Raw genomic sequence first — 26,954 nt, forward strand, 5'->3', positions numbered from 1 at the left:
TTTCAAAGCAGATGCATATGTTTACCTTCACATGATCTGTCCTAACAAACTACTGCTCTGTTTATCTTTTACTCGTATACATTGTATACATATAGAATACAACACGGTGTATTCCGTATCGCCCGAGGTACCAGCCCGACCGCGCGTCGGATCGCCCGACGGCCGAAGGCCGGAGGGAGATCCAATCCGCGGGAGGGCTGGGACCGAGGGTGATGCGGAATACACCGTGTTGTATTTTATTTATGTCATACCCACCCAAGAAAACACGCCTTTCAATGCGAAATGAGCGAAAATTTGGCGTCCGTAAGCCCACTAAAACGCAACAACATCAATTCCAAATGTCCAAAGTTTGTACTCGAATTTTCGAAAGCGGTGCACACGGTTAGGGCGAAACGCGTTCGAATCTTTCTATGGAACATTTGGAAGGCCCGGGCCGTACGGGTTTAGAACCCCCAGGCCGTACGGATAGTTATCACACGGGCCGGAACACCCGTATCGAACGTAATCGCGGCCCAGGTAGGACATAAAGTATAATATACTGTATAATGTATATGGTGAGCAGCAGCCCCCAACTCTGTCCTGCTACATAATGTAACCCAACACCACAGGATGTCTGCTTCAGCACCAGTTACCATGGTGACAGACGTCTGGTCCAGGTCATTGACCTTATCATGGGTTTGGAGAAGAAGAAGAAACAGAGCAAAAACAGTATGTTTTCCTTCTGCAAAACTAAACATAAAAAGTTGATAGAAGTTCTCTTACCTTCCCAGTGACAAACATGTCTGTTCGTTTGACAGTCTTGTCCAGTATCTTGTCCTTGATGGCTCTCCCCACCTCTTCCTCATTCTCATAGGCAAAGGCAGTGTCAATGTGGCGGTACCCAGCACTGATGGCTGCCTTGGTGCACTCATAGGCAGTTTTCTGGGGAATAGGAAAGAAAGTTTGAATTATATGACAACTCAAGTGTAATTTTTATATAACCAGAAAAGTTAGAGTAAATAACTAGAAACATACTACAAACTACAAACGTAATCTGTGGGCATGTCCAACTAGAGTAAAATCACTTGCATACACATCACTGAGCAGAAGACCGAACCTAGAATACGCTGCGACAGTATGGGATCCATATACAAAGAAAGACAAAGACAAATTGGAAAGGGTACAGAATCAAGCTGCAAGATTCTGTATGAACAACTATGTAAGAGGTGCTAGTGTCACAGAAATGAAAAGAAACCTACAGTGGACCTCACTTGAAGACAGAAGAAAGATGTCTCGACTATGCATGATGTACAAAATGACTAATAAACTGGTGGATGTCCCAACTACTAAGTACCTAATACCAGCCCAGAAGAGAACAAGAAATAGCCACGCATTCAAGTACCAGAGTTATCAACCAAGGATTGAGGTGTTCAAGAATTCATTCTTTCCTAGAACTATCGCAGAGTGGAACTCACTGTCACCAAGTACAGTAGGGACACTGTCAATAGATAGCTTTAAACAATGTCTAGAGCTAGAAGTTCAAGGGTTAGGTGGAACAAGTCGATCGGTGTAATATAGCCAGCTGCCGCCGCGCCGCGTGCCTGCGAAGCTGGTGTGTTACGCCGAAAGGCGGTTATACCGGCTATACAGATACAGATACAGATACAGATATTTCTCAAATGAAGAGGATAATGACCTGATATACATATTAAAGAAATATGACACAAAGTGTACCTTTATACATACAGAAATATGGCTGAGATTGAGGCATTTTGAAGCTGAAAAAAATAGAAAGAAAGGAAGAATGAAAGAAAATAAAAAACAAAGAACAAATGATAGAGAGAAAGAAGGAAAAGTTACCGGAAAGAAAAACAGTGGATAAAGAAAGTGAGGATACAGATAAATTATGGAAAAAAGAAAACTAAGATTTTTACCTTATACTCCTCAGATTTCAGTGGCAGGAGTTTGCCACCCATGGTGTATGCATAGGGCACCTGAAAATGGAAAAATTTACAAAGTAACAATAAGTGTTAACTTGAGTTAGGAAACGACTCTTTACTACATGTACTAGGAAGTTGTATACATTCAAAATCATGATTATACAACTTAAAAATTTGGCATAGAAAAAAATGTTGTGTTTCCTGTTTCAGTCCTGAAAAAATGGAATTGGTACGTAGGAATTACTGTTTGTTGTTGTTTTATTTGTCTTTGTTTTATTATACTTTGGCGATCTCTGGCAATATTATAATACAGTTTAACAAAGTAAACAATGCATGTATGAGAACACTTAGACTTTACATTTTCATTATAGCAATGTTAGAAAACCAATTGTACGACGTTTCATCACTCAGGTATCAAATTATGGAGCTAGAAAAATTCAATCAGCTCGAAAAATTCATGTCTCTTGCAGGGGTCTACACAAAGAAAGTCTAGGGTTTGCAGTTTTTTTTTTTCTAGCGTTGGTCGGGAAACTGGAAACAAAATTTTCTAGGCCTTTCCCTGCTAACTCGTGGACATACCACCACGTGTTCCCTTCGCATCAATTTTCATAAAACGTTGGCAAAAACTGTCTTGAATACCAGATCTAAAAGCAAAATGTAAAGGATGTATTCCTATTGATAGTAAATACAAATGTAACGTTACATGTCGTGGAAAATAAAATGGCTGACATACGCAAGGTGACAATGACGTTTAAATACTTCAAAATTCCTTTGACTGAAACAAATTACCACATAAATTGACATGCAAGGCACAATATCGCAACATATGAAAGAAAAACTGGCTAAAACATATCCATAAACCAAAGGAACTACCTCACAACAACTAAAATGACTCTAGCCTTACATTTTTGCATGGCGGACAACAGAAAATGGGGGAGTGACCTTCGCAATCGAAGATTCGAGACACCCACAAAAATCGTGTTCACGTTTTTTCCCCCTCAGACTTACCCTCCAATATGTCCCAAGGCCCAGCATAGGCAGCCTGGCACCGGTGTACAACTTGATAGCCGAACTTGCTGCCATTTTCCTGCGAATTTCCGAGCTCAAAACTATCGAAATTCTAACTGCGCTTCTCCCGTCTCGCTCTCAGACGTAAACATGAACTTTTGGAAGTTTACAAACTCGTAGGGGTGTTTTGCATTTTCTATTTGAGTTTAAAAGCTTCTAGAATGTTAATCTATCATTGATAATCGTTTATATTGTTTTAGTAAGACTTTAATGGTTTGTATGTGTATAGGATTAAATTATTTAGTAAAGTTAGATGATGATAAAACGTAAAACTCTATGTTTATAGAATTATCTTCCCTGTAAAAATAATGGACGAGTCGACAGTCTATGTAACGTGATACCAACACGTGGAATGGAGCCAAGTCAAATATTTTTATAAAACCTACGGTTTAAAAACAGTTGGATGTCATCCAAAACAGTTTCTGTATGAATACTGAACAGACTAAACGTTCTAATGACAAATATTGGTGCTATATCAATGATTTGAAACTAAAATCAAATGATCTCATTTTGAAAATCCCGCCATATCTAGAGCAAGGTATGAGGCAATGCAACGTAATGCCAAGTCAATAATCTCATGTATAAGTTTTATTTCTTCTGAAAGGGTAATTTATTTAATACAATAACATTCTTGGTTGTAGCAACTATACGCATGATAGAAAAGATCCGTAGACATATTTGCATAGATGGCCAGATAACAAATTTCAGACTGGTTTGTATAAGGTAACGTTATAATGTTCCCCCTTTATAATTGACTTTCTTGTCAACCCTTGCACACCTACACCAAATTTTAATGTCTACTGTTTGCTTTAGTTTGTATCTTAAACCCGTCAACTATTATATGTATATCAGTAAGGTACATGAAATATCTAATGTACAGTCAATGGAACTGCAGTCAATTCATCCGACGGTCTAGCAACGACATCTTGCGATTTGTGACTGCATTCCAGGTTCTATCATCTATACCAATGTTCCTATTCACACCATATAATACACTTTTAATAGAAGGTCATGTAGTGTACAGTTGACGAAAGCAGAGAAAGCAGTTGTTTCACCTGACGGTCTAACAGAGACATCGTGCGGTTCATCATTGAATTGCAGTCACATACTGAGCAGTTACTGTGAATGTCCTTGTTATATTATTATTAGATCAACTATTAGTACTTGTTGTGTTTACTCGGTCTCTTGACGTGTGTATTATGGATGCTTCTTTTTGCTAGGCAGCGGAGTACATTGTATTTCTTTTTGCTTATAATTTCTGGGACACATCCTGCGCTTGCCTGAGGGTGAACCTGTTAGACTGTTCGCTCTCATGGCAGACGCAGACGAGGCCGGCAGCCTACCTCCTACTTTAAGTATGTGCAACAACCGCTGGGCGACCACTGTGGTCAACTGACAGAGAAGCAGATCGCCAACCTTGCTCACGACAAGGGGCAGTGGAGGGACCTTGCAGTCGCCTGCGCCGCAGCCGACCGATGATGATGATGATGCAATCTATATACATGTACATGTAAGAAACAGGAGGAGCTAGTAGAAACAGATAAAAACTCTCCTGGTCCTGCGCCCGGGTTCGAACCCACGACCTAACCCGAGCGCCAGTTCAGACTCCGACGCTCAAAACACTCGGCTAAAAGGTCTAGACCCCTCGGCCGAGTCAGTTGGCAGCGCCTATAAGCCCCCACTGTTACATACAGTCCGCAGGATCTGATGTCGCTATTGCTTGGTCGTTATTTAGTCTCCATCGGTTATTGCCACGTCGAACTGCTGAGCGGGAGACGCCTTACTGTCGGACAGGGAGGACGTAGATTGTAGCACTGACTTGGACTGTTCTCTCTTCTGAAATTACAACACAATATCTGCTTCAGAAACACTTATTGCCATTTCATCTACCTAGACATAAGAATAATAGGTGTTGAATTAAAGGAGTAAATTAGAAAGGTAACATTTGCAAAGCAAATGCGTAGTGTTTACCTTCGCACATGGTCTTCTCTGTTACTTCTTACTCTAACACATTCACATAATTATATAGTGACAGGAGTCTAAATCCCTCCTGCTATAAGATTGCAACATTATGCAACCTACAATACTTACCATGGTGACAGACGATCTGGTTAAGGTCATTGACCAGGTCAGTGTTTGGAGAAGAAGAAACAGAGCAAATACAATAGGTTTTTTTCTTCGGTAAACATAATTATCTAGTACTAGACTGTACCTTGTATCTTCTCTTGCCACACGGACTTTTAGCGAATAAAACCTGCACCAAAGTCACGACCAACGCCAGGCTAGCGGCGCCGGCAAGGATGAAGAACACCCCTGTACGAACAAGAAATATATCCTGGTCAAACAATAATTTAATGTATTATCAAGATTGTTTTTTTACCCCTTCTTCATAATGACTATCAAGCAGATAGAGATTCGGCTGTCTTAGGCATTCCTTCCTTTTTGTACTGGTGTCTTATTTGTCGAGTTGAGTATTGGATACCGTTCTGCCAATGATACTGTCTTTCCAATTTATACGAGACTACTGTTTTCTAACCACCAAAGAATATGCTTGTTTTTTTTAACCCTTGTCCTGCTTCGTCCATACATATATGGGTTGTACATACGCTGGCAATGCCATCCATACGCTGGCAGTGCCAACCATATAGGGCCTTGTGTACTTACAAAATTTCAGGGTGATTTCTCACATGAACGCAGCGAAACGCATTGAATATGGAAGTAATTTTGCCACAACAGCGAAAAAGAAGTCAAGGGTCTGTCACCTGATTAAGAAATCAAATTTTTGAAAAATATCGTCTAAAATGCCAACGGTTGCAGGACAAGGGTTAAAATACGGTCTCCTGGCCTCCCATTTCTATGTAATAAAGGAGGACTATTTACCACCTAAGGGAGAAGACAGGCCTATCCGTCATTTGAAGTGGCCCATGGGAGCACTTTACTTACCTTTACTTACATGTAGTTACCATACCAATAAATAATGGGCACCCTACTGGCAAAGTAAAACATTTGATCGCAACCAAAAAAAAATCAATATTGTGAAAAAAAAAAATGAATGCATCCATAAATCGAGAGAAATAAATGGAGAAATAATTAAAGGGTAAATTTTCAAAACGACGAATTCAAAGAAAAAAAAACAATTATGTCCATAAGAAAATTAAGAAACGCAAGACGTGTAACATACCTAAGAAGGTGTTGATTTTACCTAAGAAAGTGGGGATCGTGACTTGACTTTTCCCCCTCACGGCTGACCCTCCCCCGTACAGAGGGCACTTGTCTTCCGGCCACCACCTCTGCTTGATAGCCGAGAGGGCCCCTGTCTCTTGAAGGCGGAGAATACTACGGACACAGATGCCAAGACGTATTTAAAAAAGTTAAAAGTTGACCCTCCTCCGTACAGAGGGCACTTGTCTTCCGGCCACCACCGCTGCTTGATAGCCGAGAGGGCCCCTGTCTCTTGTAGGCGAAGAATACTACGGACACACAAGCCAAGATATATAAAAAAAAGATAAAGGTAGCTCCCCTCCAGTAAAGGTTGTAGGGGCAATGGGTTACCAATCCACTGTGTCTCGGGCACGGTGTTGGAAGGCGGGGCCCTACCCTCTCCTTTTTCTTCCACCAAATGTTACTGCTGCAATTCAGGTACCTATTTCATACCTTGCAAGCTTTGTGGAGGAAAGTCCTGTTAAGTGCCTTTCATAAGGACACGATGTTAACATCTTGCTAGGAAACGAACCCGAAACCTCTCGATCTCGTGTCCACTAGCCTATAACCACTCCGCCATTCGACGCTACTTATAAGAGGTATCTGTCATATAAAATAACAAATAGCTATTTATGCGTACAAAAACCTGTCTTGTGTATGTGTCAAATTCAAGGCATGCAATTCTACTGTCAAGAAATATGCTCGATGAGAGTAAAAGACTATTTTCTTTCCATACGACAAGATAGATGACACTCGGACAGTTTTTAAGTCGAGTACCTCTGGATTTTTATGCCAAACACCTTGCCGTCACGCCACACAACATCATCAGCAAGCTGAGAATTTCCTAGTTCATGTCACTTACCCGATGGACAGGGCCTTGCGGAGCGGGTCCCCCCGTCTAGTGGCCAGTCCGTACCCCTGGAACAGGAACGGCGCCCCGACCAGCATCAGCTCGCACTTCTCGTCGTTCAGAACCGCGTACTCCAGGAACGGCGTCTCCGCAAGCATCACGTAGTCACCCTTCTTCGTCTGGCATGGAAATCACAGTCAGTCAATTCTGACACACACACATACGAAAAACACACGTACATACACATACACATACACATGTCCCTCTCTCATCGTTCAGAACCGCGTACTCCAGGAACGGCGTCTCCGCAAGCATAACGTACTCACCCTTCTTCGTCTGGCATAGAAAACAGTCAGTCAGTTTGAATGATGTTCTCTCTCTCTCTCTCTCTCTCTCTCTCACACACACACACACACACACACACACACACACACACACACACGTCATGGAATACACTATCAGCCTGTCAGAATGATGTTCTCTCTCTCTCTCTCTCTCTCACACACACACACACACACACACACACACACACACACACACACACACACGCATATACACACACGCCAGCATCACTTAGTCACCCTTCTTCGTCTGACATGGAAACCAGTCAGTCAGTGGGTTAGTCAGTTTGAATGACTAACAGATGTTAGTACACATGTACTGTAGTTCAGTACCAAGGCTAGTACTGAGGGCCTCAGTAGTACTGGATACCATGGTGTGGGGACTCTCTCTCTCACACACACACACAAGCGCGCGCGGGCGCGCACACACACACATGCACACACACACACGTGCACACAGTACAAGAATCACTAGTACAGCGAGATGTTGTCTGTCTCACCTTAGCGACTCCATCGTGATATTATTCTCCACCAACCTGGCTTTTGCTTTTGAAAAAAATGCTCGTCTCTCTCCCTCTCTGTCTGTCTTTCTTTCTGTCTCTCTCTCTCGGAAGTGTTCATATGAGACACCGGTTGCTCAAATTTAGGTTGGTTACTGGTAAGGGACAAACTATGTGGACGTGTAAGTACATGTAAATTCTTATAATTGTTGTAACGGAAGAACCAAAGGATATCAAAATCAGTATCTCTATTGTACCATTTCAAAAACTTCACAGTCAGTCAATGTCCTTTTCCCTACCCAAACCCCTCACACACACACGCACACACACAAATACTAGTATCTTCCATCGCAGCAGGCAGTTGACTTGGAGTCATTTCACTGCCAGCCTCTAGTTGCTTTATATACGAATTCCACAAACCCCTACACGAGCCGCAACCCCACCGCCGGCGATATGCAGGTGTGAGAATATCAGGTTACGAGTTTTCCCGCGCGCGGGAATCTAGGTTATGATTGATGTGTTCTTGTGTAATAAAAATGCTTAAAGGGTACGATAAAAAATTACCTGTCACAGAAACTGTGAATAAGACATCATTGCGTTGTAGTGTCAGCTTATGCATAAGGCAAATGATTTCAGTCTAAGAGAAACTGACAACAGACTTGAGCTCTAAGTTTAAGATAGCTCGAAATATGTGTACGTCCCTAATGGCACACATATTCCCGCGATTGCCAAGCAGCGTCCTCAAAGAATTCAACCAATCAGTGTGCCCGATTTAGATGACTGACAGATAGATTCCCGCCATTGCCAAGCAGCGTCCTTAGTGAATAACAACAACCAATCAGCGTGCCTGATTTTAGATGATTGACAGATAGGTTCCCGCCATTACCAAGCAGCGTCCTCAGTGAATTGTAACCAATCAGCATCTCTGGTTTAGATGATTGACAGATAGATTCCCGCCATTCTTAGTAACAGTAAAATATTTTCCACCCCATGTCAGCTGTTACGAAGGTAGCCGTGCGTGGGTCGCGAATTGGATCTTCTATGGCCCGGGACCTTCTCTGGTATACTATCCTTTATTTCGGCAACTTTCTACTATTTTTGCAGCGATCCGCGGTGCCTGGTAGAGGCTATTACGAAGGGACAAGTCATTTTCTATGACAAGACATGGATTTAAGTTGATAATAGCAGCCCCTATTACCTCAGAACGCATGTTCCTTCTTGATACATTTCCACTTGAAATTACACACACATACACACACATAGACATACATACACGCACAAACACACACACAAACACACACACATGCAAACACATAGACACACACACACACAAACACATAGACACACACACACACATACACACACACAGGAGGATTTTAATTTCCCACGGGATTGCAACTTGTTTCAAACCAACCACTACTCACACATTCTTGTTGCGCCCAAGGATAAAACCCCCGTGGTGTCATCTACCACATCCCCTGCCAGGGCAAAAACAACAAGGGGCCCAGGTAAGCCAGGTCTGCTGAGGAAGACCAGAGTGACTGGTGAGAGAATTTTTTGTGTTGGACCAAAAGTTTCAACTTTAAACACATACAGAGTACTGTACAAGTATCATTAGTACAGTGAGATGCGGTCCGTCTAACCTTGGATACTCCATCTGCGAAGTTCTTGTAGTAAGAGTCGTCCGTCTCCATCCTGTCCCAGGCTTCCTTGTAGACGTTCCCAGTGTCGTCTGAAGAAGAGACAGAGAGCAAACGATAACCGACGATCTGGTACGGTATGGTAGGTAGAAATGTTACTGAAGCTCTGAGTTCGCATCGCCCCAAATTCTAGTTTGTAGAAAAGTACGTAAGGCCACACCAATTTAATTTCTTGGTTAACGGATTTTTCCAGAAAAATAATGGAGCGGGCGGGCGAAAAAAATAAAAATAAAACAGGCCTAGGCATCCTATTATGGCCCAAAATGGTACGATAGGAGCCATGAAGTCAACACACCAGGCTGGTTCAAAATTTAAACAATGAATTTTGAACTTTTAATGATACCATTGCATTGAAAGATGGAATAACTGTAACAAGTAGGATGAAAAGGACTGTTTTCAACTGTTCAGGGCAAAATATGAGCATTTTGCAGTTGATTCTGAATTTTTATTTTTATTTGCAAATCAAAAAAAAAATGAAGAGGCGAATCCGTTAACCAAGAAATTAAATTGGTGTGGCCGAATGATATGAATTGCAAAGTTCTTTGATCACAGCTATTTATCTTTACGAGTCGACGTTTCGATGACCATCTGTCATCTTCATTAGGGCAATTCTGACTGGTTTGCTGTGCACTGACGCTAGATGTTACTTGGTGCATAGTGCACTAAAGGTGTTATATGGTTCACAGTGCACCAAGTAACATCTAGCGTCAGTGCACGGCAAACCAGTCAGAATTGCCCTGATGAAGATGACAGCCGGTCATCGAAACGTCGGCTTGTAAAAAAATAAATGTTTGTGACCAAAGAACTTTGCTATTCATTCGTTTACAACCCTGATGAAATTATTTACGGATACGATATGATTTTGGAAACGGTCAGACGTTTCAGCTAGCATTCACTAGCTTTCGTCAGTGACTGTGAGACCAGGGAATATTACCTGGATGTCTAACCTTCATTGACGTACATTATGATATGTTATCAGATTTAATTCGTACCTTTGTAGGACTCGAAGAAACTGTAGAGGAACGTGTCTCTGGGCACGCCGAACCTGGTCTTGGTGTGGTGGACCAGGGAGTAATGATATACTAACATGAAAGTTCATCTGTGTTGGTAGTTAAATGTTTAGAGTTAAAACTTTTGGTCCAACACAAAAAAGTTCTCTCACTTAGAGCTTTCACCCAGTCACTCTGGTCTTTCTCAGTAGACTGACCCATTGAAGCTTGTCACGTTGTCAACACTGGGACAGAGGTATCTGGTCGAAAGCTCTAGGTGAGAGAACTTTTTTTGTGTTAGACCAAAATTTTTAACTCTAAAACATACGTAATGATATGTTGTCAGATTTAATCCGTACCTTTGTAGGACTCGAAGAAACTGTAGAGGAACGTGTCTCTGGGCACGCCGAACCTGGTCTTGGTGTGGTGGACCAGGGAGTCCAGGGAGTTGATGGGGCTCTCCAGTCTCTTCACCGTGAGGAAGGCAGACAGGTTGGCGGTGTAGGTGGACACCACGATCAGGGCGAACAGCCACAGACCTGCCGCCAGGATACGGGCTGGGATAGACCGGGGAGCAGGCTCTCCTCCTACGAGAAAAGTATGTCATGAGGTCCTCTTCCTCTTCCATGGTTTAGAGTTCAAACTTTTGAGCCAACACAAAGGAAGTTCTCCCACCTAGAGCTTTCGACCAGTCACTCTGGTCTTCCTCAGTAGACTGACCCAGTGTGCCGTGGCGTTTTTGAAGTGTGATGCGACAGGGGCCGACATCATCACCAGATACCATTGACGAGAGTTGACGCCACACTTGAAAGAAGCCACGTGACAAGTCTCACTGGGTCAGCCTACTGAGGAAGACCAGAGTGACTATTCAAAAGCTCTAGGTGAATGCAACGATAGTCAAAAACCGCGGATGCTTTCCAAGTATTGTGCAAATTATTAATGACCGCAGTTGATTGAATTTGTATACATTCCACCGTGGTATTTTGTCCCGGTAAAGTACGCGAAGCTGTGGGGATGCGATTTTAGGAACAGTAGTTGACGCCATGATGCTTACCTTTCCTTAACACGGACCAGACCGCGAACCATATACTGTTGTATCCGGTGAAGGCAGAGTCATTGTCGAACGACTTGTCACCGGCACCTGCCATGGTCCTGCCGGGGTAGAGTATTCCTCAGTATTCTCATCAACGTACTTGGTCAGATTACTTACTTAGTCTGATTACTTACAAGGGTTAACACGACATAGTCTTAGAATAGACAACATACCAAGTGCGGTCATGTGTACAAGTTGTTCTGTTCGTTGTTGAGTACTACCAGTTGTAATTTTGATACATGTTCAGGCTATGATGTCGTGAAGTCTTACGTGTTTGACATGTCAACAACACGCAAAATGAGTAAATTAATTCCTCAAACCTGTTTTTTTCCTTTTTTTCCATTCCAACATTTATCACAATACATGGCGACACTAAACTTTTTCCAACTTATTTTATGCCACCAGCAACGCAGACAAACGCACGGCCAACAGACATACTCATTTTTTCAAACAAAGCTAGGTACTCATTTCCACCTGAGTGCCTTTTCCAAGGGCACACGACCAGCGGCATGGCTGCAATTACACAACGCGACCTCACACCAACCTGGCTTTCGCGGTGAGGAACAGCAGCAGCGCGATCCCGAGCACAGCGCCCAGGATCGTGAGCCACAGGAACGGCTCAAACGGCATGAGGAAGGAGAAAATGTCCACATCTTCACTCGGTGTCTTCATCATCATGTCTGTGCCCACGTGCAGGTAAGGCTTGGTGAAGTCCACTATCTTCTCTCTCAGCGAACTGATGGTCAGCGGTGCGAGGGTCAGGTTAGCTCGCTGTAGTCATGGAAAAGAACAATTTAAACAACTACTTAACTTTACTACTAAAATAAAAAACACATACACGTATTAAAGAAAAAGTCTTCCATCGCCTAAAAAGAAGACGTCAAACCCAGAAAAACTAGTACCATGTATGTTGTAGAATATTGTATAATGTATTTTCTTTCATCATATATGTTGTTTGTAACTGCAATTAGCCCTCGGGCATGTATTTGCAATAAACTTTTCAATTTGAATCATGAGTTTGTCATCAGTTATGATTATTGTTACTTCGTCTTTCTGGGCGTCTTGATTTTGTCTACACATCTGGTGTATAAATCTTTATTTAGTATCATTGGGATCGGGTATTTGCTGGTCTTTTAAAGTTTATTTTCATGGGTTGCACTTGTTATGTGCAAGTTACGTGCATTATAGAATTACCACATCTTCTTAATGAAGCTTGCAGCAATATGAGACCATCCAAACACCAAGGAAGGCAGTTGAGGAGTTACCGAATCTTTGACAGGTAAATATCTTAGAGATTTCGTTATCAATAAACTATATATTATCATACTATCACATATCATCACTATTTACTTCTGAACTCGCCAGCTGAGTTTGAATTTACCTTATAATTTTGTCAATTCTCCATGTACCAATTGTATAAGTTTTGTTATTCATAACTTATTTGACTATGTCATGTTATATGGATTCCGTGAGGAATAGTATGAATGAAAAAAAAAAACAATGGGCCCTAATGGAAACCCCAATAAAACAAACACCTACTTTTATGTAGCTGCTTTGATATTGTATTATATTGTATCATATATTTTTGCATTGTATTTGTATGTTTTTTATGTAAATATTGTTAATATGTTTATCTGTGTATCTGTGGGGGAGACAACGTGAAGACGTGATCACCACTCTTGTCTCCCCCTCTATCTTGTTATGGAGAAGTTTAATAAAGAAACAAACAAACAAACAAACTCACCCCATACGCCACCTCCCCCACCATCCCATTCCACACGCCCCTGTGGTCAGGAGCTCCATATTTGCCGTCAGGAGATTCGTAGATCTCATACTCGAACTTGAGGATCCTGGCCAGGCTGCTCAACACGTCCTTCAGATAACCTTCGTACACCAGCCCGCTAGTTTTGTTCGTCCGTACCAGGAATGGATGGGCCTGGAAGAGATTTCAAGATAAGCATAAAAGTTCATCTCTGTTGGTTGTTACATGTTTAGAGTTAAAACCTTTGATCCAACGCAAAGAAGTTCTTTCACTGGCTAGCAAGTCTCTACCAGACTAACTACGCTGGCTATAAATAGGAGAATATTTGCCGGAGGAGTTTGGCCGCCTTGTAGGTTTGACTGGGCCGCGCTTCGGAGGGAAAAAAAATACCTCCCCGCGGCCGGACTCCCTTGGCCCATTAATTCTCTTTTTTTTGTTGTTGCCGAATTCCACTATCCGTATTTCCGTAGAAAGGCCTGGTGGAGGCTAGACTAGAGCTTCCGACCAGTGCACTCTGGTTTTCCTCAGTAGACTTCCTGACCCAGTGAGACTTGTCAGGTAGCTTTCTATGGCTGTGATAAGTTGATTGGATGCCTTAAAATCATATCAGGCTCTACAGATATTGTACAATGAGCTATAGAACAGGATGGTCTTGCAATACTAACGCTGGTCATGAGTCTATTAAAGAGTATATTTTGTAACGCCCAAGTGTTTGACCGTAGGTTGTACCATAGTTTTTCCACATATATTCTTCCCCTATGATTTGTTCACCACGTACCGGTGTCTTTGTTACAGCTCGCAAAACCTGTCCTTGGACGAACTTGATGTTGTCGTCCTCTGTAAAAAAATAATACTTTATATTCAATATCTAGAATGAAAACATTATCAAAAAATATGTAGAATTGGTGGATTGTTCATTCCTTGACAAAGACTGGAGTTGTACAGTGGAAAATGTGAATGAGTCCATTTTCTTGTGTTGAAAATTACAGTTTAAACTTGCTGCATAATTATTTCTACCAACACAAATGAACTTTCAAGATAAAACATGTAGAATGTTTACTTAGTACTTGAAATTTAAAGGCGAACTCAGAACAAGACGAGGCACTATTTTTACTAGGTTCAACCAAATGGAATTAAATAGGTGGGAGGATTGGCTTCACTGATTTTGCTGGTAATTGTGATAGCTGAATGCTTTGAATGCAACAGTCCCAAACAATGCTGTGGGTGGTTTTGATGTCCTTGAACAGTAACTTCAGGCCTCGAAATTAACTTTTCTTCCTATTGTCCCAGCACTGTCCCAAAAATAAATTTCTATTTTCCCAAAGTGAGACTGAACGGTCCCAACCTGTTTTCTGGGAAGTATGGCATATCTTCAATATTGTATGACTTCAACTTGAAGTCGACTTTATTTTGCTTACTTTCTTACTCCCAACTGCAGGCGTACTATAATTGCAGAGTACACGGAAGCCAAAAGCTGAGACGTGTGCCTGTTAAACAAAAGAAGGGCTGACATTTTGATGCTGATTATTTTTTCTATTGTCCAAAAATGTCCCAAAGTGTCTTTTTAGTTGTCCTAGCCTAAATTTTAGTCGTCAGTGGTCATTGGGACACTGTAAAATTCTCGCCCTGTTACTTATTGATATCAGAGCTCACCGTAATCGATGGTCGCATCGCCGTCTGTGTCGATTGATGTGACAGAGTGACCTTCAACAAAAGAAATATTAATTATTCACGTGTATCATGGCTTATGGTAGCCAAATGTTAATAATAGTTATTACAGGGTCCCCAGGGGAGAGTTGGCAGGTCTTTATGTACAGTCCCTGTCCGGATATGGCCTCCCAAACTCTACCATGGTTAGGAATACATGTAGGACGCGAGAAAGGCCTGCTGTGGTTCGCTCGCGTTCGGCGAAGTCGGCTGAGTCCACAATTTTTTGTTTTTTAATATTCCAACATTTCATGACTAGACCTGGTGACAGCACACTCAAGTTATATCAACTTGTTTTATGCCGCGACAAACGGCAGGAGACGAATACAGGAAAGACAATACTCATTTCCACTTGAGTTAAGTGAGGAAAGTCGTGTAAAGTGCCTTTCTCAAGGGCACAAGATTGGTGGCATGTCAGGACTCGAATCCGGATCTTGGTTCCGAGTCGAGCACTCTGCCGATACGCCACACGGCCCCACAGAATGTTTCAAAATGACTAAAACTTTCAGGTGTGGACAGGAGGTTCATTCATGGTTGGCGGGTGTTCGGTAGTAGGCCAGCAGTGTTCGGGCGTGTTCAGATTTGATTAGACTGCTCCCAACATTGGTTGCCTGGTGGTCGCTGAAAGGTTCTGAATGTGTGACAGCAACTGAAATATCATTAAAGGGCCTCTATTTCCTATAGTAGGTAAAGGAGGTACGGTAACCATGCGTAGTGTGTGTTAGGATTTTCAGAATCACACACACAACAGACAGAAAGACACGCTTCTGCGTGTGTGTGTTAGAAAAGCAAAGACCACTTTCGTTATTTGATAAGTACAAATTATGTTTTTGTACAGAAAATACAAAAAACTCACCTCCTAACTCACTTGACCTGCTAATTCGTATCGGCAGCCTCGTTGATGCTGTAAGAAAATTTCCAGTCTTTGAGATTGTTTTCCCTGGTACAAACTTAAACTTATATATACAGTAAATTATTTTGTCAATACATCTGTTGCGTTATACTTGTATATAAATGTAATATGCATTCTTAAATTCAAATTTTACTCTTGATTGACACATAAATTGTTATTACAACTGTCATTTCTATTGCCTAGCAATATACTGGTATGCCATCACAAACTTTAACAGACAAGAGGAGAGTGTTCATACAGGAATTACCCAGATGACAAACATGATTTCTCTGCAGCAAAGAGTGCTAAAAGAGTGTTAAAAAAAATCAAGAATGATATTCAAGACCACTCACTTGGCAATGATGATGCTTGTCCTGCAATAAGAACAAGGGTGAGGCACACGAGGATAACTGGAGTCATTGTGAAAACTTAAGAAGAAGAAAACAATCATACATTAGTACAATTTCCCCAATAATACCAAAAATACAATGATATACAATGTTGTTTATAGAAACCCCTTGATGATTAGACTCCGTACTTACCTTGCTGCAGATCATGTATTGAAAACTTTGAACATCAACACCTAGTCAGATATACATAGGCGGATGTCATAGGGAGGATGACACGGACAAGGTATTCCTTGTCACATTTAAACAAGGTGTTCCGAAGTCTATGAAAGCACTTCTCACAGTACATCTAAGCTTCGTGTGCTACAAATGTAAAGAAAATGGATTAGGGCTAAGGCGGTATTAGTACGTTAATATTCATGCGGGAGTTCAATTCTGTCACGCTACGGTTCCTTGGAGAATAGGAATGTGACATCACCAAAATACCTAAGTGCTACTTAAATATTAAATTAGTGCTAATGTTCTTCAAAGACAACCATTCTGCCTAAAGAAAATCCTTCAATCAAAGAAGGTGGTAACGGCGAGTTTTGTATTAATGTTTTGTGTCCTACCCTTAGATGAAGTTCAGCCTTGTCACTCGTGTACCACTGTGGCGTTAACATAGGGTATACTGGGTGTATACTACTCCCATAAATATTTCGATCAGGTTGGAAATTGCATGTATCTATGATTTTTAACCCAGAATGCGTAGCAGGATAACTAACGAAACGACATCAGGTTGTTAATGGTTGTGTACAAGGTTACCATAATCACCAAAGTTGTCAGGTGTCAGGAACAACAATGCCCCGCAGTATGATTGGAGTAATGTGGCCTTCACAAAATTGCCCTTCTTTGAATACTACGACTTCATATGAGCTCAGCATTTTACATTTATCATATTCATTTCGCATGCAGCATTTTAACAATAACAATAATCTAACAATAATCTTTACCATACATGCTTTTACGAACAAACAAACAAATAAACAGAGAAGAGCAAAATACACGGAATAAAATTCCCATACCTTGAGCCTTTTACGATTGTAATCTTCTCTCTTCACTGCTCATCTTGCTTCTGTAATCTGCAATGTGGGTGCCAAGGCCAAGAAAGTTGCGTGTACTTTAATGCAATAAAGCTTTCAACTCCTCGGACGAGCCGCTAAACATTTTATTCACTTTGCATGTCAAAGAGCTGCTTACTGCCAATTGGTGAATATCTCAGAACTTTATAGATCCACAAAGCTACAAATCTGTCAAATCATGAAAGTAGCAGTCTTTCATCTGACTCTCAAGGAATAAATTAGATTAGAAATTGGGGTCGATATTTACCTTGATCTTAGAGCTTATGAATCTTGGGCCATCTGGTGCCATTGTTAGTTTTGCCAAAGAAGTTGATTATTCGAAGAAAAGTTGATTATGTTGATCATCTCATGAAAAAATAATGTGTTATATCTCACTTTCCAATGCAATGATTGTGTTATATCTCACTTTCCAAGATAATGTATAAATTTTCATATTGATGAGACAGATAGTCTAGTATACCTACTTGGTACCACGGAGATACATTGTATTTGATCATGGTATATGAAAGGGTATGCCCTGTTGACATAAATGCTTTGTCTTTGTCAAGACCACAGATTTAGATGATACTCTAAATGGAATTGACAGGGCACCATTTCATAGCCTAGATATATTTTGAATTTTATGCAGCCGGTAATTGTAAAAGATTATGATTTTACCACATGTATCGCTCTTTGTCATATATAGGAATCATTGCACATGGCAATGCTCACATAGGAAAATTTTAAATCTATCTGTTGTGCAATTCAACTCAGTTTCAGTATATATCTTTACCGAAAGATTACATTTAGGTCATTTGGCTTGTTTTTCAGGTGGTTCTATGACAATAAAAATACACAGTCAATACGAGAAGTAATGCACAACAATAACAATACGGTATGACGAGTACAATGAGTTTTTAAAGGCTGTTAAAGTTGTGAAATTTCTTTGGTGAGATGATTCCACAACATTGGACCCTGGTACTGCAGGCTCCCTTTGTACGCTTTAATGTTTGCCTAAACGAAAGTTTGTAGCCCAACTCCAAGATCAAGGTTGTCAGTATGAGTTTAGACGAAGAAGACATTTTAACCAAGCAAGATAAGACAATTTGTTCCTATACATGTCATTTGAGGACAGCCGTGCACGTCAGTAAGTAGCCTTGATACGATATTCTGTGCCCATAACATCATTACAATGGATTCTTATCGGTAAGCACTTCGCTGGGGACGTGACCAGATCTGCAAGTGTGGCAAATTCTTCCCCTGAGTGTCCAAATTACCACTTGAACTTGATCATAACCGGAAGAATGAGATTTTATAATTTCCCTGTTGGATTGTTCTTTGGGTTAAGTTTCTGGAAAATATGTTTTGTGTCGATATGGCAGGTGTTAGTATGAAGGGATTATTCAACAGATTATGGCCAGTTGCAGGCCTAGGAAAAAACGTGTTTCCAGTTTCCCGACCGACCCTAGAAAAAAATGCCGATCCTAGCCAATTTGGAGGTGGACACCTCCAAAGGACAAAAAAGTTTCGAGCTGATCCAACATTACTAACTCCATGATCTGAAAACTGGGTGATGAAACGTTGTACAGTAGGTTTTCCAACATTGACATTGACAATGAAAGTGTCCTCATGCAAGTTTTAATTTGATAAACTGTCTTATATAAGTTGGATCAGTAGAGATGTCCAAAGTCTAATAAAAAAGAAAGAAAAGAGAAAAAAGAAAACCCCTACCTACCAACCCTATTTTTTAGGACTGAGACAGGAAACACAACATTTTTCCTATATATGCCTAACATCTGTGTGATGAATAAAGAAGTCTAAAGATCCTGGGTACTTGGTGTTTTACACACAAGCAGTAAAAATAAATTACTGGCATGTGCTGGTATTTCCAAAACCTTTCCTTTGGGAAATAATGCAGTCTTTATTGGACAATAATGACTGGTTATACAGTGATAACTGCGCAATTATGACTGGTGCAACAGTCATTACTGTGCAATAATGGCTGATTCTAAGTGTTTTGAGTAAATGTGTGTCAACCATGTCTAAAACATTTGTGATATTTAATTTTGCGTTTCACCACAACCAGTCGCAACTGATGTGCAAAAGCCATTGCCTTCTAAAATCAACAACAATAGTTTCACACCCAGTAAACATTCACCACCTTGATATTAATGTTGTCCCTTATGGAACTAGACAAACGTTGTATTATATGCTCCATATGTTTATATGTTCCATCTACAGCTGCCTAAGAAGTTAAACCTGTATATAGTAGTTTACATCAATCTGTATAGTAAGATATCACATTCTAATATCACTGTAATCTTTATCATTACAACGTACATCAGTGGTAAAAACATACACATACAATAAATGTAAACAGTTCTTATAGATATGCAAGCAACCCAGTACATAAGAAAGTAAGAAAGAAAATAATGTCCAGACATCTTACCTTTTGGAGTGCAAGCTGTGCACATGCACATACAGGATGATGACCTTGCGTGATACCACAGAATGTTCCTCTGAAGACACTATCTGATACCAGGGGAATGGGACAGTCTTTATCTCCCCCTAACCCATTACACACCGGGCGTTGCCATAACACTGACAATTACCTTTTGAACTGTGTAAGTGGATTGGCAAATTGCAACTGGGGTGTGTGTGAGCAAGGAAGATCATTATGTTTATTGGTAAACACCATTGCTCTCTGTTTATACTGTTTTTTATGGCAAAGAATATAGGACGTTGAGTTACATTTTTAGGAGGAAGCACTAATACTAAAAAAAAGGGACTGAATAATATTTTGGAAACGGTCAGACGTTTCAGGTAGCATCCACTACCTTTCGTCAGTGAGACTGGGGTGTTGTACAAAAATCAGGTTATAAGCACGAACTATTGATTGATATGTGAATACAAATATTTCTAAAGGATGCACAAAAGAACTGTTTAAGTATTAAGGTTAGTGAATACTTAACCTTAATAGGTCAAAAATGAAATGAGACTGGACAATTACATACAAATTATATAGCTTGTTTGTAATTATATCGATTACTTGCAGCTTGAATATAAAGTCGTAGTAGCCAGTTGAGTTTCAAAAGAGCACTCAAGCAGAGTTGTTTACATTCTTATTCGTATCCGAATATTGTTGTGTGGTAAGTCAGCCTGGTATGAAAGATTTATGCCTAAACCATACTGTGAACGGCCGCTTCCAAGTCACTGATTGTCTGATAAATAATGCATGTGCTAAGTGCAATTTGTTTCTACAATGGTTAATGGATACTGTAAGAGGTTTCAATACCTTCGGCACCAAGAAGGACGTAATGTTATTTAAGGGCACGGAGGCTTGGCAACACACTTTTCCGTCTTTTGCAATTTGCTAGACTAACGAATTTGTGCGATGCCTTTAAAAGATAAAGGGAGGCCAGGGTTCTTGGAATGCGGAATTGAGCAACTGTAAATACTGTTGAATAATGAGGTGAAGCGAACGTAAGTGGCTCCCTTTGATATGCCGAAGGATGAGAGTGTATTGTGTAGATATGGCATACATGTTTATGCTTGAATGGTTACAAAAGCATTGTATGGAGAAAATGTGTCTTTCTGGTGATTTCAAAGACAACACACGGTATGAACATTTGATGGTGTAACTCAATACTGTCAGTCTTGCATTCCGTCTTTTAAAACCACTGTTTACGGAAACCAGACCATAAAACTTAAACATTATTCCAGAACTACCTCCCTACCTAGCAAAGCTAGCCTTTTAACCTAGCTGCCTGCAAACATCACGAATATCAGTGAACGTTGCGAAGAAAGAGTCTTGTTTCTAATTTGTATTTTCTGACTCAAGGGTAGATGTTGTTTTACGTTGCACCCTCCAGACTGCACACTGTAGCTTCAACTGCAATCGCTTGGGGGCGTAGCTAAGTAGTCAAGTTTAACTCAACTAGGACTGTGTACTATGTACGGTATAGCATGGAAGTACTTCTTTTGTAATTCGCTAGGTGGTAGTTCCGCACTCAGAAAATACCTATCTGAAAGGATGCTGTAACGCATATGTTTTAAATCAATGGAAAACGTTACGACAATATTTTTTTTTAAAAAGTAGACTAAATATAACATTAGTAGGAGAGAAAATTAAACACCGAAGATTAGTTTAGTGTATGTGTTTGACGCATGGGATGGTTTGTCGTAATAAAAATTCGGATAGCCTGAATAGCCTTTACTTGATTGTGTTAAGAAACAGGTCGACCGATGATTCTCGTAGTAAATGTGAAGTATGCACTCTTCTATTGCAATCCTGAACTAGGGCAAGAAGTCAACTACTGATATAAAGCAACAGAAATGAGGCACTACAAAATTGATTCTTAGAGACAGATACCTTCAATAAATTGTTCAGCCGTGAAGTCCTGAGATTGAACATGACGGCTTACAAGTACGGCACTGATCACATTTCATTTATGGGCTTCAAGGTTAAGATCCGTTAGGCTGACACTAGATGGGATATTACTGCAAATGGACCACAAATTTAATGATTGATAACACAAGCAAAATCATTACAAGATATTATCGATTTTATTATTAGTTTTGGTACATATTACGGAGTAGAGTGTAATTGCAGTTACAACGTAGTGATTCGATTTCAGCCTTTGGCCTTGGGCAGATCTTTGGCTATCATTTATAATAAAAGGACCTGACAGTGCTTATTTCGCATTTGTCGTCTGAATGTGACTTTACATTTCATAAAAATTTTTGTTGCAGCAAAAACAATAATATTGTACACTGGAAAAATAACATTTGCAAAGTAAAAGCATGATGTTTACCTTCACATAAGGATAGTCTGGCATAAGTACAGCTAACGTTACATTTGTATTCGATATCCGGCTTCGAGTCCGGAGCAGCCTTGTAACCCCTGCTTCTCCTATTGAGCTAGTTACTCCCCATCCCCCAGCGAGTGAGCTTGGTCTCGGCCCAAAACTTTGTGGACTGTTTCTGGCCTGGGGAGAAAAGATTCTGTTTCCTCCTTCCTCCAGGGTGCATTCTAGAGTTAGTGTTTCTTGTCTGACAGATCCCTGAAGGTCGTTGTCAACGGTAAGATGTCTGAATCTCACGCCATCAATGCTGGAGTGCCCCAAGGATCCGTCCTCGGCTCAGCACTCTTTCTTATTTACATAAACTATTCACCTGATCATTGAATCAGGTCGTTGACATTCATGCTGATGACACCTAGGTATATGGACACATATCCAGGAGACGTAGTGACCCTCGTTACTGATGACCTTGAACACAGTTCAATGGGGGTAATCAGTGGAAGTGACCTTCAACTCTTTTTGCTGTTAAAAAAACGTTATTTGTGTTGGCTTATCTTTATGTATACTAGTATATAAGTGGAGTTGGCCTCTACGAGTGGTAATGATTTAGCTCATATTTGAAAAAAAAAATGGGAATAGAATTTGTGGCATAAACGACTTCGATTCAGAGAGTAGCCACGTTCATCGCTAGATGTCACTCAAAATATCCAATTAACACAGAACACACAATGATATCGATTGACAGGACTTTGATGCCAGACGGTTCTTTATCAAGGCGCGGCTAAGAAAAGCCGCTGTAAAGTCGAAAATATTGGTTATAAGGCTTTGCCCGACAGAGTAGTCATCTATCATTATGTCCGCTCTGATTACTTAGCAATTATTGGTTGGAGTCGCAGTGAGTGGAAAGGTTTTGCGACCAACAACCTGTTCAATGCGCCCCATAGAGAGGGGAAAATCCCCAGGAAAGCTGTACAGTAAGATTAGGAAGTAAAGGAAGTGTAGTATTATGCAGCAAGTTTAAACTGTAATTTCCAACACAAGAAAGTGGACTCACCCAAATTATGTGTTGGAAATTACAGTTTAAACTTGTACATAATGAATTCTACCATGACAGATGAACTTTCAAGAGAAGTGTAGTATTGTTTTTGACTTGTCTGTACTGTATGTCTGTGTATGCTAGTGCGAGTGTGTGTTTCAAGGATTCTTAGTATTTTCATTGCATCGGAATTTTTGTCGTCTGATGGACCTGAAGGGTTACAAATCAGTATAAGTAAGAAGCTTAAGTCTGTCCTCTCTGGTTGCCTGGGAGTAAAAAACAAATAACACACAAAAACATTTAATATTTGTTTATTTGACATATACATAAGAAAATTTATTAGCATTGGCAGACTAAAAAAATCTTAATTATAGCTAATTTACAATACAATTTCTCCGAGGATTAAAGACTTAAAAAGAAATATTCAGTTACATATGACATCATTTACAATATACAATTTTAAAATTACAGAAAACAAATTACAGATATACATACATTTCTCAATACTTTTCAACATGAAAGCCTTTATTTTACTTATTGCAGGAGTTCAAATTCATAGCAAATGCCATGCGTAACACTGTTTTCCGAATCTTCAATACAGTGAGTGGTCCGAGTGGTAGGGACTGACGTTTCATTATGTACGCTCTGATTACTTAGCAGGTATTGGTTGAAATGGTAATGAATAGAACGACATTGCGTCCAGCAAAACATGTCACGTCCAGATGTCATGTTTGTGTTTGTGTGGTGTTGGTGTGTACTGGCGACCTTCTTCAAGGAAACCACCTGTCCAAGGTGGCCACTTTTCTTTGGTCCCCTTGGTTGCTGGCTTGGACAGGTTTGACTGTACAGCTATAGGTATTCTCATACTATGGATAACTCTCCTTACATCCTGGTTGGGTCGATCTAGTTTTTCGATGGTGGAGCTTTCCCTAACTGGCAGCAGCACCTAGTGGGGAAGTCTGATTGACGTGGGGTTACAGTCTGTATGATCATGCTGTCGTTATCCACAGACGTCTGTCGAAAATGCTATAAACGCCTTCCGAACCGCGCTGCTTTATCGGCATTTTAAACTGAAGGACTTTCCCCCGTGGTTTGATATGTGAAGAAGAAATGTCGAACTGTCTGGGCGAGCCATACAAAGTGTGGGCCGTCCTCATAGGTCAATTACATGTGAGACAATTGTGTTGTAAGGCATTAAGGTTGCTTGAAGTGCATGGGGAAATTTCACACTATACTGAACTTCAAGTTGCTGCGTTTCCTCTGTATTTTACATTACTGATTGATGGTTGTAGTGTATTCGACCAACTACCATATTTCCATACTCTTATGCTTTTTCTTTTTGTGTACTCAAGTATGTCCGTGTACCAGAATTCGAAGGCAAGTCGAAAATGACTGATTACATGAAGAAAATAGCGATAGTGATTGCACAATTGTGTGGCCCAAGGGCTACGAAACGGTGATTGGCGCTGCCATATGCGACCATGCTAATGGTTGCGATAGGACTAAGCTTTAAATAACTTAAAGGAAAGAACTGGACAGAATACACTGTAAAGCAGTGGAGGCACGCATAGTCAATAGATGACAGCAGCGAAGATGATGATGATGAACTTTAATCTCACGGACAGACGTTAAATAAAATGCTTGTGACCGTTATTTCGCCCAATGCATATCACGTTTGTGGACATGCAGATCGCAGACGCTGTAACTGCAATTATGACTCTACACTTGTGGCCAGTAATTATTTGAAATCGACAGCAAAATCACCTGTCTCTGTGCCAACTGCAATAACTAAGGCCACACTGATTTAATCTTATGGATGACATCCGCACGCGCTTCCGCCTGCTCTAAAAAAGGAAATCGCTCTGACCTGGCCTAGGTAACATACTATATAATTAATAATTTTTACACTGATGATGTTGATATTGTAAATATTGTTAAGTTCTTTTTACTCGCTTAATATTTAGTTGTCTATATGTTAAATGTGAAATACTCACTTGTCTAGTTGTGTATTTGTTAACTGTGCAATATTTGTTTCTTTGTTTTTAAACTAGCATATAATTCAGCACTACTTATTAGTTGCGCTGCAACATGCTAGCGATTGTACTCTTTTATCTTCGATCAATAAATAAACAATTATTATTATATAGGTGCCATCCTCCATAGTCCATGGTTAGCTAGTGACAATAGGGAGCCGGCCGTAACTACGGAGGATGGCACGCAGGCTGCCGAAGCTCCACGGAACTCAAGAACTCAGTACAGTGCCAGCTCATAAATGCTGCAAAAGACCAGCTTGTCGTAAAAGTCGCTATGCACTACAGCAAATTCACAATTTGTATTCCATGTGGTTTCGCTGCATTTTTCTGGCTGAATTTTTATTTTATTCACCCGCTCGCACTAGTTTGAGGGTCTTCAGAGGATGCCGTCCATAAAATGAAGTCAGTTTGGCCTAATGAGATAGCCCGAGGATGGATGATGTTGGCTAGAGGAGCAGGTGGAGGATGGAGGATTGTACCCTTGAGGTGACCATACTTTGACTTCACCAATGTCGATGCCATTGGAATTGCCACTGAGGTATCGGGTAGGCAATCATAATAACCACAATTAACAGCGAATTGTCTCAGTGGTAGTGTACAGGGCAAGGTCATATGTGTGTAGGAACTAGTTGCCGGTGCTGAGATGCAACATATTTTATCTATTTATTTTGCAATTTGCACTAAAAAGAAAAGTCCCCGAAGTCTTTTTTTAACCTTTAACAATTTTGTGATATAATGTATTTCCTCTTGTAATAGTTTTTTTTTTAAATTAACTAAATCTTCTAAAGAAACTAATTTTGACTCTCTATTTTGGTATTCATGCATTTTTGCACGTAATACAAGGCTTAGCGTAATTACAATGGGGGGGGGGCATTTTTCTAGGATACCAAAAATAACATTGTGCAGGCTTAACCGGGAATTTAACTTATCTAATCCAGTATTCAATAAGATCTTCGTTTCTTGTCACTAATCCACAACCGATCTCTGAGAGTTCTCACATCATGTCCCTCTACAAGCTAGTATTGACTATGTCTTTTACTTTCCTGTTGGATGCCAGGCTGCATTTGAATGGTTGACCTACATTGTCGGGATCCATGGCACAGAATCGAAACGAAAGGTCGTGGCATTTAGCCATTGTCTCTTGTGTGGCGTCGGGTGGCGTTCGACTATGAAATGGCGAGACCCGAGTTCGATCCCGAGTTGTACCTGGGACATATCTAGACATGTACCCCGACGTTGTGCCCTTGAGAAAGGCACTTTACACGACTTTCCTCACTCCACCCAGGTGTGAATGGGTACCCAACTTCGGTTCAGAAAGTCGTATTGCCACCGAATGGCAGCCGCACAGACCCTTGCAACAGTTCCACAAAAACTGTGTGGAACAAATATGTTATATGTATGTGTATTATGTGATTGTAACCCCTTCATTATTCAGCTCTATAAAAGGCTGCGATTGCACGGGTAATGATTGACCAATAAACCATTTATTATTACAACTCATTTATTATTACAACCCTTCTCATGGTACCGCTGTCTGCCCCTCTTCAAGTTATTATTGACTATGGCTTTTACTTTCTGGATTGGTACCGGACTGCTTCTATAAACGGCATGACA

General features: G+C 40.6%; 2 protein-coding genes and 1 long non-coding RNA gene across 3 annotated transcripts; all 3 read right to left on the minus strand.

Moving 5' to 3' along the window:
* Positions 1 to 762: 762 nt before the first annotated feature.
* Positions 763 to 3,071, minus strand: LOC109481754 (putative aldo-keto reductase family 1 member C8; the record flags this gene model as incomplete). The annotated part of the gene is made up of 3 exons (XM_019784347.1): positions 2,928 to 3,071; positions 1,914 to 1,973; positions 763 to 921 (listed from the first exon to the last, which is right to left on the minus strand). Coding segments are annotated over exons 1-3 (294 nt in total), but the record flags the coding sequence as incomplete, so codon positions are not given.
* Positions 3,072 to 7,046: 3,975 nt separating this feature from the next.
* LOC109481755 (glutamate receptor ionotropic, kainate 3-like) lies at positions 7,047 to 14,097 on the minus strand. The gene is made up of 7 exons (XM_019784348.1): positions 14,089 to 14,097; positions 13,406 to 13,597; positions 12,206 to 12,432; positions 11,623 to 11,720; positions 10,928 to 11,155; positions 9,523 to 9,611; positions 7,047 to 7,217 (listed from the first exon to the last, which is right to left on the minus strand). The coding sequence occupies exons 1-7, from the start codon at positions 14,095 to 14,097 to the stop codon at positions 7,047 to 7,049; spliced, it is 1,014 nt and encodes a 337-aa protein (XP_019639907.1).
* A 103-nt stretch (positions 14,098 to 14,200) lies between these two features.
* LOC109481756 lies at positions 14,201 to 16,451 on the minus strand. Its single transcript, XR_002140928.1, has 4 exons — positions 16,376 to 16,451; positions 15,987 to 16,034; positions 15,077 to 15,127; positions 14,201 to 14,260 (listed from the first exon to the last, which is right to left on the minus strand). It is a non-coding gene; the product is annotated as an uncharacterized LOC109481756 (long non-coding RNA).
* Between the last annotated feature and the right edge of the window lie 10,503 nt (positions 16,452 to 26,954).

The sequence above is a fragment of the Branchiostoma belcheri genome, unplaced genomic scaffold (genome assembly GCF_001625305.1).
Source record: "Branchiostoma belcheri isolate BF01 breed outbred unplaced genomic scaffold, Haploidv18h27 scaffold573, whole genome shotgun sequence".
Classification (NCBI taxonomy): Eukaryota; Metazoa; Chordata; class Leptocardii; order Amphioxiformes; family Branchiostomatidae; genus Branchiostoma; species Branchiostoma belcheri.